Source organism: Geotrypetes seraphini, chromosome 7, assembly GCF_902459505.1.
Source record: "Geotrypetes seraphini chromosome 7, aGeoSer1.1, whole genome shotgun sequence".
In the NCBI taxonomy this organism is placed as follows: Eukaryota; Metazoa; Chordata; class Amphibia; order Gymnophiona; family Dermophiidae; genus Geotrypetes; species Geotrypetes seraphini.
The window spans coordinates 70741001-70756668 of NC_047090.1; the positions used below are offsets into that span (position 1 = coordinate 70741001).

Consider the following 15668-nt stretch of genomic DNA (forward strand, 5'->3'; position numbering starts at 1 on the left):
ATCTCGACCTTCTCACTTTGTTTTGTTTATTTAGGTGAATGGGAAAAGCAACACAAAAAAGTGTCTTCAAAAAATTGGGCACTGGGGTGTTTGAGGTCTTTTTCCTCATTGTATTAAATTTCTACCATTGTTATATGATACTGTGTTCATCATATTAGTATTAAACAAATCTGAGAAAATATTTCTTCATTCAATGTGAAATTCAACTCTGGAATTCGTTACCAAAGAATGTGGTAAAAGCAATTAGCTTAGCAGGGTTTAAAAAATGTTTGAATGATTCCCTAAAACAAAAGTTCATAAGCCATTATTAAGATAGACTTGGGAAAATCCACTGTTTATTTCTAGGATAAGCAACATAAAATTTGTTTACTCTTTTAGGATCTTGCCAGGTACTTCTGACCTGGACTGGCCACTGTTGAAAATAGGATACTGGGCTTAATGGACCTTCAGTCTGTCCCAGTATGGCAATTGTTATATATATTTGCACAGCAGATCCTGAGCAGTAGATGTATTTCTTTTACTTAATTACCAGGGATAAGTGCTGACTCCCCCGAGCCTATCTGGCTAATATTTTTTGTAAAAATATGTTTTGTAAGATTTTAGTTATTAGTAGGGAAACATCCAGACCATATGTACCAAAAACCAAAGCTGACAACACATAAACCAAAAATTGAAGCGGAGAAAAAATAAACCTCAATTGAGGAAGGTTGGGACTACACAAGTACCCAACCACTCACTCATCATCACGGGTTTATAAAAAAACTCCGTAAACATATATATGAGAATAATTGCTTCACTCGTTTTCATTCATACAAAATCTTATATAAGTCACTTTTTTTCTTCTTTTCCTCCAAAATTATTGTTGTGTATAAACGTCAGTATGTAATGATACCGGCCAGAATCCCAAACTTAACTGAAATAATCAGCAAGGGCTACAGCTTAATTGCATTAGTGTAAGAGTTCTTAACAATATGGAGCTCACAGTCACCAATAATATAGAAAAAATACACTCATCTGAAAAAGGCTTTTCACCAAAGGCTTCCAACTCTTATTCCCGACAGAAAAGACTTTCTGTTTCGCCCAACACAGGCTACTTCAGGGGAAAAAAGCCATCTTCTGTTGTCTCCATGCCTCTTACAATTTGTTGGTAGTGAAGCCGACTCCTCTCGAACAGGTACTGGGACTGTGAGACGCGCCCAGCTCGAACAAAAAGCGAACCGGGCGTCATGACGCATCCACTACGTGATGCGTGATAGGCTAAACACAAGCACTACTCAGAAACTTCCAAAAGGGACATGAAATCCGATCTTCAAAAAGAATTCACAATTCCAGAGAGATTATTTTCAAAAAAGGAAAAAGAAACTACTGTTCATAAGTGGAATTCAAAAAAAAGGTTGCCATTCATAAGTAGTATTCAAGCCCAACGGCTCCAAAGTTTGCAAACGATTGATCCACTTTTGTTCCTTCTGCCATAATATTCTTCTACTATCACCTCTTCTCTGGGTTAAGGGCAATTTCTCAATTACCCAACATTTTAAATTTTCAAACTCATGACCCAATTCCATACAATGAGCAACTATAGGAGCTGTTAACTTTCGGGTATTCAAACAGCTCTTATGTTCTGTAATTCTAACAGTTAGTGTACGTGATGTACCTCAATTGAGGTTTATTTTTTCTCCGCTTCAATTTTTGGTTTATGTGTTGTCAGCTTTGGTTTTTGGTACATATGGTCTGGATGTTTCCCTACTAATAACTAAAATCTTACAAAACATATTTTTTCATACATTTAGTAATTATTTTTGTTTTGAGCCTTAAATAATATTTTTTGTAACCTTTTTTTCCAGGAGCTTGGCCAGAATTATCCAGAAAAGTTGGCCTCAGATATAGCAGTTCTAACATATCCATATAATGATATTCAGATATCTTTAACTGGCTTTTTTCAGCAGCACTAACTTACCCAGATACATTTTTAAATGTCCACTTAAAGAAATATTGACACCTATACCTGGATATTTGTATATCTGTTAAATCACATTGATAAAACATTGGTTTTTTTAGTGGTGTTGTGGAATATAAATACTTTTGAATAAATAAATAAAAACATAGAAATCCATTCAGAAGGAACCAGAATTCAGGAAAAAAAAAAAACCACTGTATAAACAGAGCTTATGCTTAGAGGAGTGATATTTAACTCATAGCAATCATCATTTTTTTTTTTTTTTAAATGCTAGCTGCCACAAGTTTAATATACCCAGATATTCAACATTAGATTTTAGAGCTACAGGCGCCGAATATCTGCGTATTCACAGAAACATAGAAACATGATGGCAGATAAAGGCTAAATGGCCCATCCACTCCGCTTATTCACAGTAACCATTATCTCTTTCTCTCTCAGACATCCCGTGTGCCTATCCCATGCCTTCTTGAATTCAGAAACAGTTGCTGTCTCCACCACCTCTGTTCCACACATATACCACACTATCTGTAATAAAAGTATTTCCTTTGATTACTCCTGAGCTTATCACCTCTTAGCTTCATCCTAGGCCCTCTCATTCCAGAGCTTCCTTTCAAATGAAAGAGACTTGAATCAGGCACATTTACATTACGTAGGTATTTAAACATCTTTATCATATCATTCAGAGGGCATCAGAAGTTATCCGAGTACTGTTGATATTCAGTGTCAGGACTCGGATAGTTATCCAGACAAGGTAGGACAGCTATTTTGGAGTACTAAATTGCCCAGATTATCTATCCAGGTCAGTAGCGTTGCAACGGGTGGGCCTGAGTGGGCTGGGACCCACTCAGTTTGGACTCAAGCCCACCCCAAATTTTAGCACTCTTGCTATGGATGGTGGGGATCCGTAAACCCCACCAGCTAGACCTCCTCCTCCTCCTCACGCAGCCAGAGTTCTTCCAAATGGCAGCTGACATCTCCTGCCTCAAGCTAATGCCGACACCAGCCGTTCTACACATGCTCAATTTTTACACATGCACAGCCTGCCGGCACTGGTGTCAGCTCGAGACAAATGCTGCCAATTGCCGTTTGGAAGAGTACTTGCTTCCTGAGGAGGAGGAAATCTTTAGCTGATGGATTTTCAGGACCCCGTCCAGATCAGATATTTCATATTTGGGTTTGTGGGTGGAGGGAAGGGATGGAGAGCAAAGTAGGGTCAGGGGCAAATTTTTTGCCACCCACACTGGACTCTGGCTCATCTAGCCACGCCCCAGATCCAGGTACCTGTGCTGAATATCGGTGGTACCCAGATAACATCCAACTTTGTCTTAGCTCCGCCCAAGCACTTAGATAGTGCCGAGGCAGTCAGACATGATAGCCAACAGCATTATCCGGATAATGATGTGAATATCAGTAACTAAAAACAATATGATGTATAGAAATCAACTATAGTGATACCAATCAAAAATAGACCCCTATAAATAACAAATGAACCTAATAACCACCAAACACCCTTATTTTAAAGGAGGAAAAAGATCTCAGAAACGTGCACAGGCACTAAATTTAACTTGTGTGTGATTTCAGGTTCCAGTGTTCTTTCATCTACCCTAAAAACCTCCCATACATTGGTTTTCTAATTGCTCTAATTTCAACTTAAAGCCTGAACTTACCCCCTCCTTTACTAACACGCAGCGTGGGTTTTAGCGCCGACAGCATCATCTTGAGGCAGGAGCTATCAGCTGCCATTTGGAAGAGCTCTGGCTGCGTGAGGAGGAGGAAGTCTTTAGCTATGAGCGTCAGAGCAGTTACTGCCGTTGCCGGCGCTAAAACCCATGCTATGCGTTATTAAAGGAGAGGGCTAGTTTATTCAATGCCCAATAGAACCCGTTTCATTGGCAACTTGGCTTCTTCAGGGGTGTCCTGTGTAGGCCAATTCATTCCACCATAAATTTTGAAAGCTTCTGAATGTGACTCACACAAGGCTGCAACTATTCAGCCCGCAGTTATTATACATTTTGAAGTCACTGACAGCGGTAACATTGAATATCTGAGTCAGGCTGGTACCTAGTGGTTAAAGATGGTGCCGATATTCACTCCACTAACTGGCCCTATCTGAGTAAGTGCCGGCTGCATCCAGTGCAGGATTAATTTGTCGAGGGCCCCTAGGCACACAAGTACACTGGGCCCCCTTCCCCGCCCCGTCCCACCCCACCATGCGCCCAGGCGGAAACAGGAAGCTGCGTCAGAGGGAAGCTTTGGCCAAACAGCACCGCTTGCACAATTACAGTTCCCGTTGCCTTTCTTACTCGCGTTGCTTGCTTGTCTTACTTTACGTCGATGGGGGAGGGCTGCGTTGCCAATCGATGCTGGAGGGGGCCCATCACCGTTTAGAAAAAACAATGTTGATGCCCTCCTTCATCGGGCCCCCCTGACCATTTCGGGCCCTAGGCACGTGCCTACTTGGCCTATTGGTTAATCCTGCCCTGGCTCCACCCATGTTCTGTCCCAGGACCTCCCTTGCATTAAGTAGACATTGTCGGACTCTCATAGCTGATATGTAGCGGCATTGCCCAGTTAAGTACTACTGAATATTGGTGGCCAGCCCTCTCAGCATGGTTTAAGTGGACAGGATCCTCTCCTGCCTGCTCAAACCAAACTTCATATTGACCCCCTAGATTTTTAAATTGAACCCTACTTGGTTGTATCCTTAATGACAAAAGCTTGATTGATAACCACAATACAGTAGACAAGTTGGAATCTCTAATAATGAACAGCAATAGATTTCCTGTTGTTTAAAAGAAAGAAAGAAAATGTGAGGTTAAATGTCACAAATATTTATACAGTATCAGGAATACTTACAGACTGATTTATATTTTCTTTTCTCTCATCAACACGCTGAACTATGCCAGAAATACAGAGTGGCCCAGCAAAGCCTAACAGATCAGCCAAGTATCGAAATGTGCTGCTGAGCAAAATAGGACGCCCAAAAGCTCTGTATATCGCAAGCCATATGGAAGGATTATGGTTTGGCTTGTCAGCCACTTTTTTCTGCAAAAGATAATCATAAAATAACTACCGTAACCTCATTACCAGTTAATTTTGAGATATATGAGATTAACAATGCAAAGTTAGCAGCTAAGCATATTCTAAGAAACTGTTCTTTATGTTCATAGACATCCGCTCACAAAACTCAGCATAACATAGGGGCCCTTTTAAAAAGCCACAGTAGCAATTCTCTTGCAGAAAATGCAACACAGCCTATTCAGTTCCTACGAGCTGCATCGCATTTGCCACACCAGGATTCACAACTATGGTATTTATTTTATTTAAACATTTCTATTCTGCTTAAAACCTAATTGTATTGTAAAAGGGGCACATAGAGTGTGGATACAATCTATCCACGCACGTTAAACCGCTAACGCGGCTTTGTAAAAGGAGCCCTGAGTGTGCCTATCTTTAAATTAATTTTTTAAGCCCCCCCCCCCTTTTACAAAACCGCGCAAGAGGTTTTTAGCATCTGCCAGTGTGCTGAATGATCTGCGCCGCTCCGATGGTCATAAGAGTTCCTGTGAGCATCACAGCAGCGCATTCAGTGTGCCGACCAGCGCTGAAAACCTTTTGTATGGTTTCGTAAAAGAGAGGGTATATTCTTGAAATTACTCCTCTTAGGGGGAAATTCATCAAACAGCATTAGAGCTTAATGCAATTTTAACACGCATTAAGGGAATTAGCATGCACTAAATTCAAACGCCTATTTTATACCTATGGGATTTTAATGTTTAACTTCTGCTATTTCCCTTAATGTGCATTAAAATATATTAAACCCTAATGTTGCTTCACGAATTCCACCCCTCCCCTTATTTTGTTATTTTTTTTTTTTTAGTTCAGTAATTTTTATTATAATTTGAATATTACATTATCCAATAATATAAAGGTAAAAAAGGGATCTCTAAACAAAATACATAATCAATCATACATAATTCCTTTTTAAGCCCACTAAAAAGGGAGACATGATACATTTACAACAGAAAAGTATAGGAAAAGATGAAAAAATTGATTCTCAGATCACCTGTGCGAACCTTGAATCATTCCTTACTGTAATAGGGATAGATTTCACCTCACATTTTTTAGTGATGAAACTAAATAAAAATTAAACTTATTTCTGTTCTCGAGCAACTAATAATTGTTGTAGTTGGATAGGATTCCAAAAAACATATTCGACTTCTTTTAATTTGACTAAGCATTTACATGGAAATTTCAAATAAAAAGATGCCTCTAGAGCCAAAACTCTAACTTTTAAACTCAAAAACTCTTTCCTTCTAAATTGAGTGGCTCTAGAGACATCAGGAAAGATTCTAACCAAATCGCCACAAAACTTTGTTAGCCTATTTTTGAAGTAAAGTTTCATAATTAACATTTTAGCAATCTCACTCATGCATGTTATTACCAGTGTGGATCGATTCTGAATCACATCTTGAGTATCATTTTGTTATCTTTATGCTCCATCTTTGCTTACACTCTATGCTGTTTCTTAAAATGTTTTATCGCGTATTTTGTTGAGATTGTAATGTAGCATACTGTGCCGTACTTTGTATTGTTATATGAATATTTTATTGCTATAATTGTCTATTGCTCATGCTTGATTTATTCTTGCTGTACACCACCTTAAGGCCTGGATTCTATAAATGGTGGCGGCCTTAAAAACAGACGCTGATCATGTTTCAATCACACAACAGTGCCATTTATAGAACTGTGGCTTCAGAAAAGGTAGGCGCCGAAAATGTAGGCCAGGGTTTTAAGGCCTTTATTTCTGGCGCCTACCTTTTACGTAATTTGCGCCTACGGAAGTGCTTCATAATGCCTAATGCCACAGTGATATTAGGCATCGTAAAGCACTTCTGTAGGCACGAAACAGGTGCCTTTTTAGGTGCCTACATTTTTGCTTTTAAATGCATTTTTTCTTTTTTTTTTCCAAAAGATTTTATTGAAAACATACAAAATATATAACATATCAAAAACTCCAGTACAAACCAAACAGTTGTAACATGACTCTTTGTAACAAGGCCAACATATTGCAATAATTAAAACAGTACCAGAAGCTCACCCACCCCCCACTACCCTCCTAACCCTCTCCCCCCAAGGTCCTGGAAACAAAATAATAATAATGGTATACAAAGCAAACAAAAAATTCAACCATCCCTCTGAGCCTTCCAATCAATACATGGCTTCCACCGATGCAGGAACATAACCAAAGTATTTGGACATACAAAATACATAATCCAATTTATTAACCACTTGTAATTTGGATGGTATCATTTCCTGACGCTAGGCAGCAGCCAATGCTAAACGCACCACCATAACCATAGTTGCAATAATACAGGAAAATTTAGAAGGAACTCCCGGTGGGTCAAATTTAAAAGTGCACACCCCAAATCTTTAACCAGGCTAAGAGAAGCCTGTTCACTACGCTGCCTCTGCCCGACAGCCGCTGCTGCTGCTTTAGGATACCCGAAAGTTGAGGTCTTATGGGGAGGGGGGGAGAGATCGATTGGGAAGTGATGTACAGGGGGAGAGATGGGATGGAAGGCTGCTGCATAGGAGAATGGGAGGAAGAGATGGAAGGCTGCTGCATCGAGGGATGGGAGGGAAGGAGAAGGAGAAGGAGGGATAGAAAGCTATTGCACAAGGGGTGGGAGGGAGGAATGGAAAGCTGTTGCATAGGGAGATAAATATGAGGGGTGGAAAGCTGCTGTACAGGGTGATAGGAAAGATGGGATCGTTTTGTGGTAACTGCAAGACTGCCGCCAAAGGTTGCAGCTGCCAGAGGTTGCAGCAGCCACCAGAGGTTGGTATGAGATCCCAAGAGCAAGTAGGGATTGCTCCTACCCATTCAATTCTATTATTTGTTTTCATTGGTTGCCCACTCCCTCTAAATAAAGGATCTAAGTGGCATACAGATTTCCAGGAGACAAGTGCAACACTAGGAACTCCATTCCATGAGATGTTATAAAAGCATAATCATACTGAAAAAGAGAAAAAAATTATTCATCAAGATTATACTTACAGTAAAATGTCTTAAGAGCACAGGTCTATCAGAGATGCTATAGTAAGCCTGAGGAGAAGGCCTACAGGGCATGAGAGGAATCCAGAATGGAGGCTGCTCATGAGGTGGAGTCATGTAGGAGAGTAAGATCTTATTGTAGAGATCAGGAATAGGGCACTGCTCTGAGGGGTACGGGGTGGGAGGGAGGAGGTTTGGGAACAGGACTGACCAAATATTTAAGCAGAAATTCAGCCTGCTAACTGGTTAAGAACCTGGGTAAACTTAGGACAGCCTTTTTGCTGAAAATCTCAGCTGCCCAGTTGGCTACAAGCTCCACCCCCAATGCTACTCTAGCTCTAACTGGACAATGTCAAGGCAGGCACAGGTAATATTCAGTAGCATTACCTGCCCAATTGCCACTGAATATTGGTGGATGGCCAGCTCAGCAAAGTTTAACTGGGCAGAATCTCTCCTACCTGATTAAACCCTTTCGAATACTGGATTCTTTATTACTGTGGAAATAGAATAATGCAGCCTGTAGTGAATCCAACAAGCTGCATTTCTCCTTGAAAAACTAAAGCCAGCAAAAATCTGGCATTATTTATCCAGGCTGAGAGTATTGGGTTGCAATGATGCCTCCCCCACCCCCACACACACTTGCAAGCTCCACCTCCATCTGTAGGATCTAGTTGTCATAATCCCTGGGGTCTAGTGAGGTCTAGACAGAAGTAATCCCCAGTCATTCCTGCCTTTTGCGAGTAACCCTAGCAGCAATTTTATGATATTACTATTAGGGGTCAGCTTCTATAAAACGGTCTGTTGTCCATATACAAAAGGACTATCTCTAGGGCAGGGGTGTCAAACTCAAATACACAGTGGGCCAAAATGAAAAACATGGACAAAGTCGTGGGCCACAAACAAGTGCTTAACCATGCTTAAGGACAAGATTCAGCAAAAGAAACTAAGAGTGTAAACATAAACGTGGCCAAAGAAGCATCACGGAAACATAATAAACTAAAACCCAACAAAAAATAAATAATATAAATAGTGAAAAATCAATAATAACAAAAATTGCATGTGGAAAGTTTTAAAAAATGCATAAATAAAAAGTCTCTGCTGCAGAGTGTGGAAAAAGTATATCTGTCCTGCACTAACAAACATCGCAGTGTGGCAATAGATTATAGAATATAAGAAAAAGAAATCCCTGAAGGGTATATGCCACAGAAAAATACTATAATATCAGAGCAATGTACTCAAATTACAAAGTTAGAAATATTGTACATATTTATTAATTTAAAATTTGCAAAAATATCACAAAATTTTCATAGAATAGCATACACAGAACACCATGCAAACACTACCAACAAACCAAACAAACCAGACAAGATATAACAACATATAACATATAACAAGCACTATCAAACCAGGCTGGAAAAGGCCACACAAAAGATCATACAATGATATATAAATATAGCTGTGTTCAAAAGTTCATAAATCACTTAGCTTGAAAGTTCGAAGTCTTCCTGGAACAATGTCCACGAGCAATAAAGCAAGCAAGCCTGGTTTGATAGTGCTTGTTATATGTTATATGTTGTTATATCTTGTCTGGTTTGTTTGGTTTGTTGGTAGTGTTTACATGGTGTTTTGTGTATGCTATTCTATGAAAATTTTGTGGTCATTTTGCAAATTTTAAATTAATAAATATGTACAATATTTCTAACTTTGTAATTTGAGTACATTGCTCTGATATTATAGTATTTTTCTGTGGTATATACCCTTCAGGGATTTCTTTTTCTTATCTTTGAGATTTACTTCTGAATCCCGTTGTTTATTGGTTGTAGCTCTCTGTTTTATTTTTTGTTTAATAGATTATAGAAAACATAAAAACCATCAGCTAATATTTTATGGGAATTTAGGATAAAATATCTATGTGCACGCTAAAAATAAAAAGGAAGAATGAAATAAAGCCATGGTGGCTCTTACCTATTAGAGACAATCTGTTGCGCTCTGAGCTGGGCAAACAAAGTAAAACTGGCTCGAAAAACGCCAGTAATTTAAAACGGGGGGGGAGGGGGGTCACTTGACAAGTGCTGTAGTCACAACCGTAATCATAAGCAAAAAGTGGCATGAAAAAAACGCTAAAAGAAATCGATGGTCACATGAATTGAAACCCGATTTACAATAATAAATAAATAAAAGTGAAAGGTCTAAAAACAACTGACACATATCGTGAAGATAGTATAGCTGTCCTACATTGACATACCTGGTGGGCCAGCTCTAGTAGACATTTGGTATTTTCTCACAGGCCAAATATAATTTACACTGCGGGCCAGATTTGGCCCACGGGCCTGAGTTTGACACCCCTGCTCTAGGGAGTCACTGGTGCTATTTTCAACTGGCACCAGCAAGCAAAGCGCTGGAGTGACTGGAGATTGCCCCTGCTCGGACCTCATTAGACCCCCCCCCCCCCCAGGGATTATGACAGGGATTATGCTGATGGGGCGCCTTCAAGAAGCAAATCTTAAATTGGGGGCAACTTCAGGAGGGTAGGAGGTTTTGTAGAAAGGGGGGTCATTAGGGGAATGAGATAGGGGGGGCGGATCTGAAATTAGTGGGTCTTTGAGGAAAGGGGATTTGTGATTGGAGGAATATCATAGCTTAATTTTACTTTGGACAGCCCCTTTAAGAAGTTGCCCAGAAGCATTATATTACAACTGAGAGGCTTAATCCTACCTGGGCAGTGTGAATAATGGTGCTTGCGAGATTGATCACAAGCCGCGTTTTTCATATATAACAGGAGTGATATAGGTTAGTCACTCCTATAGGAAATTAAGGTGCAGTAGAAGCCCAATCTCTACCCATTTAAAGGGCAGGAGTTATAATGGTACAATAAAACACCGTTTTACTCATATAAATGTCTATGATTATTGCTCTGAAAAACTAAGAAAATAAGCTACAAATAAAATACTGTTATTCTTGAGGTTTTCAAATTCCATTCTTTACCTTTTGTTCTTCATATGCATCTTTCAAGGACATATAGTTGGTTAGAGCTCTCATAGCTATTGGTAATTTTCCAATTGTTTTCAAATCAATTGGTCTCTTGTGTGCAGAGATTATAAGTGTGTTCATCCACCAGTACGTTGCCTTGGAGAGTAAGTTAACAAAGGGCTGGAGAAACCTCACACCTAGATCTTGCAGATCTTCAGGAGGCTTTACTTTCTGAGGGTTCATCAAAAACACGTATCTCTAAAAAGTAATAATAATAACACAAATAGCAATAAATGCGAAAGTCAGTCTTTTGTAAATATTTATTAGAGCTTAAAACAGGAACTAATGATCCGATGAAAGGCCCATAAGACAACAAAACAAACTAAATATTAAAACTTAAAATTAAGTAAATTGAAAAATAGTAATACATCCTAATGGTAATAAACCCAAAATATTCACAGTTGGGTACTAAAAGAGCAATTCTATCACTGCATGTCTGCATTTATGTTCCACTTGTATATTTAAATGTACATGATAGAGCACTTTTGTGGGAAAATGTATACTTATTTGTGTAAGTCAGGGGTATCAAAGTCCCTCCTCGAGGGCCGCAATCCCGTCTTGTTTTCAGGATTTCCCCAATGAATATGCATGAGATCTATTTGCATGCACTGCTTTCACTGTATGCTAATAGATCTCATGCATATTCATTGGGGAAATCCTGAAAACCCGACTGGATTGCGGCCCTCGAGGAGGGACTTTGACACCCCTGGTGTAAGTGGTAGCAATGCAGTTAAGTACTACTCTGTAAGGACATGCGTAAGAGATATGCCCCCTATACTGTGGCCAAAGTTGTGCACACAAATCTGAGTCCATTGCAGATTTCCTCAGGCAACGTAACTATTTTCACACACCAATCAGCAGCAATAATTGCCAATTAACAAGCAATTATTGTCACTAATTGGTCAATAATTGTGGTGCAGTGTGTGGCACAGTGCTTAAAACTACAGCCTCAGCACCCTAAGGTTGTGGGTTCAAACCCACGCTGCACCTTGTGACCCTGGGCAAGTCACTTAATCCCCCCATTATTCCAGGTACATTAGACAGATTGTGAGCCCACATTAGAGGGAACACTGGGACAGTTGGCCCTTTTGTCAGTAGTAAGATTCTTAAAATCTACAAGTTTTGAGTTACATACAAATCCTTCTTAAGAACAGCTTTAAAAAGGTAATTTGTTCTTAACCCGCCTGCATAAACTGCCTGTATAGAAAATTAGATTAATAAATGATTGAATAATTAGAATTTAAGTGCACAACTTTCTAAGTGTATTCTATAAAGTGATATGCACATATTCTTGTGCGCTGTTCTCAAAAGGGGGTGTGGCCAATGGAGGAGCCTGGGCATTCCTCAAAGTTAGGCACGTTGTTATAGAATATGCCTGATCGGCGCACAGCTAAGGTGCAGGAATTTAGGTTTGGTTTTCATTGCCATAAATCCCAGCGCCTAAATGTTATTCATGCGGACAGACGCTACGCGTGATTCTACTGTATAAACTATACCTAACTCCGGAGGCAGTTTATAGAATTACACTAAGCACTGACCTTTCGGTGCCAATATTTTAGGCAACATATATAGAATTTACCCCATGGTGTGTAAATGCAAGAGGACATTCAAGTGGCGGAAAATAGGTATGCCTTCCACTTATGAACCAAGAAATAAACAGGCAAAGAATCTGCAAGATCCAGAATAGCTAACAAAAAGGAGTACCGTAAAGCTTCTATAAAGTTTATTTACCACTAGCGGGTGTACCCCTCTCCAAGGTAGGGAGAACGAGAGGGCACTCTCTCAAGTTAAAAGGGGATAGACTCCGTACAAACGTAAGAGAGTGGTTGAAAACTGGAACGCTCTTTCCGAAGGCTGTTATAGGGGGAAACACCCTCCAGGGACTCAAGACAGTTAGACAAGTTCCTGCTGAACCAGAACGTACACAGGTAAGGCTAGTCTTAGGGCACTGGTCTTTGACCTAAGGGCCACCATGTGAGCGGACTGCTGGGCACGATGGACCACTGGTCTGGCCCAGCAGCGGCAATTCTTATGTTCTAAATAAATAGTTAAAACAGTCCTTAAAAGGCTCGACATGGCCAGGGTTTGCCCTTTGCTAGAGCAGTGTCAGAAGCTATTTATAAACTCAAAATAAATATAAAACTCTAAACTTAATTCGTATTTTTGAGAGCCAAGATATGTTGGTCTGTTGAATCAAGCTCCCAGTAGTTATACTCTGTGTTCAACAATCTGTGTGGCCTTGTGTGTAGTTGATTCCTACTCAATTTGTGTTTTAGGTATATATATTTTGCAGTTTATAAATAGCCCCTGAGCCCTGGCAAATGTCAAAACATGGTCGTTATCTCTCTCTCTCTTGCTGAATTTAGGTGCTTCCAGGACTTTAGCTGATTAAACTGCGGGTACCTAGATTTTTAGTTGCACTGATGCAGGCTTGGCTAGTATTCTATAACAGAACAATAGTAATATAACAGAATACAGTCAAACCTCGGTTTGCGAGTAACCCGGTTTGCGAGTGTTTTGCAAGACGAGCAAAACATTCTCGCAAATCTTGTCTCGCAAACCGAGTGTTGACTCGATTTGCGAGCACCTCCCCCCTGATAACCGGCATCGCTCTCCCCCTCACAAAGGCCCGTCCACGCGAAACGGCACCGCCCACCCCCCGCGCGAACCGGCACCCCCCCCCCCCGCCCAAACAACTTCAAACTTACCCCTCGTCTGGCACCGGCAGGGGAGTGCCGGTTCGCACAGGGGGGCCTTTTGAGCGGGGGGGGAGCGATGCCGGTTATTGGGGGATAGAGCAGCGCCGCTGGTCTCAGGGGGGGGAATGTATCAAGCCCCCCCCTAATTCCTATGGAGAAACTCGCTTTGATATACGAGTAGTTTGGTTTATGAGTATGCTTCTGGAACGAATTTCGCTCGTAAACCAAGGTTCCACTGTATAGGAGTCCAGATGCCTCATAGAATAGACTTTCACCATGCAGCATCAGAATGCATAAAGGAAGGAGTCCACTTATAGAATTGCACCCTCAACAAAACAGTTGTATAAGGATGCCAATTTATGCCCTATTCTATAAAGTCTATTTAAAGCTAGGCAAAGATATCGGCACCTACGTACTTCAGTTGAGCAATAGGCTTAATCAGTGCTAACACTGGCACTCAACATCGCATAATCAGACTTAATTGAAAGGCGCCTAACTGAAAACTCTCAATTCTATAAAAAAAAAAATAGTGCCTAGCCCAAGGTGCCTACACTAAAAGTGGATATGGTTAGAAGGTGGATCATGGGTGTATTTTGAGTTAGGCATCACTTTGTGAACAGGTTCCCTTAGGCTCCAATATTGGTGCCCAACTTTAGGCACCGAAAATCCTGGCATAAATTGGGGATACCTAAATACTAGGATGCTGAACATCACCTAGGCATGCTTAGACAATGCTGAGCGTGATTCTATAATGGGCGTCTAAGTTTTATAGAATCGGTGCTGATAATTGGTGTCTTAACTTTAGGCAGACTTTATAGAATCAGGGCCTTAGACCAGACATGGGCAACTCCGGTCCTCGAGGTCCAGAATCCAATCGGGTTTTCAGGATTTCCCCAATGAATATACATGAGATCTATTTGCAGGCACTGCTTTCAATGCATATTCATTGGGGAAATCCTGAAAACCCAATTGGATTCCGGCCCTCGAGGACCGGAGTTACCTGCCTTAGACCCTATTCTATTAAGAAATGTAACTGCTTCCCCCTTTTTAACAGAATACCAGTATATCCGGGAAAATATGCACCTATCCGTTCAATATTCAACCAGCGTTTTTCAGCAGCTTTTTTTTAAACAGCTAATCACCAGCTAAATTAGTCCCAGAAATTCAATGCTGGACAATGTCCTGGCACTGGCATTAAATATCCATAGAAACATAACTGCAGATAAAGGTCAAATGGCCCATCCAGGCTACCCCTCTGAAGCATCCACTATCTCCTCCTGTCCCTAAGAGTCCATGTGCCTGTTCCACACTTTCTTGAATTCAGATACAGTCTGTCTCCACCACCTCTATCAGGAGTCTATTTCAAGCATCTACCACCCTTTCTGTAAAAAAGTATTTCCTTAGATTACTTCGGAGCCTATCACCTCTTAACTTACATAAGAACATAAGAATTGCCGCAATGTGCAGCGGCGGCGAAACGGGCGAACAGAATGCTAGGAATGATAAAGAAGGGGATCACAAACAGATCGGAAAAGGTTATCATGCCACTGTACAGGGCCATGGTGCACCCTCACCTGGAGTACTGCGTCCAGCACTGGTCGCCATACATGAAGAAATACACGATACTACTCAAAAGGGTCCAGAGAAGAGTGACTAAAAAGGTTAAGGGACTGGAGGAGTTGCTGTTCAGAGAGAGATTAGAGAAACTGGCCTCTTCTCCCTTGAACAGATGAAATTGAGAGGGGACATGATCACGACATTCAAGGAACTGAAGGGGATAGACTTCGGACACTCTCTAAAGTTGAAAGGGGATAGATTCTGTACAAACGTAAGGAAGTTTTTCTTCACCCAGAGAGTGGTAGAAAACTGGAACGCTCTTCCGGAATCTGTCATAGGGGAAAACACCCTCCAGGGATTCAAGACA

General features: G+C 40.7%; 1 protein-coding gene across 1 annotated transcript in view; it reads right to left on the minus strand.

Moving 5' to 3' along the window:
• The window catches only part of ABCC9 (ATP binding cassette subfamily C member 9), a 343621-nt gene that overhangs the window by 270973 nt on the left and 56980 nt on the right, over positions 1-15668 (minus strand). The window contains 2 exon segments of the mRNA XM_033952235.1: positions 4814-5002; positions 11001-11243. Coding sequence (XP_033808126.1) covers positions 4814-5002; positions 11001-11243 — 432 coding nt within the window.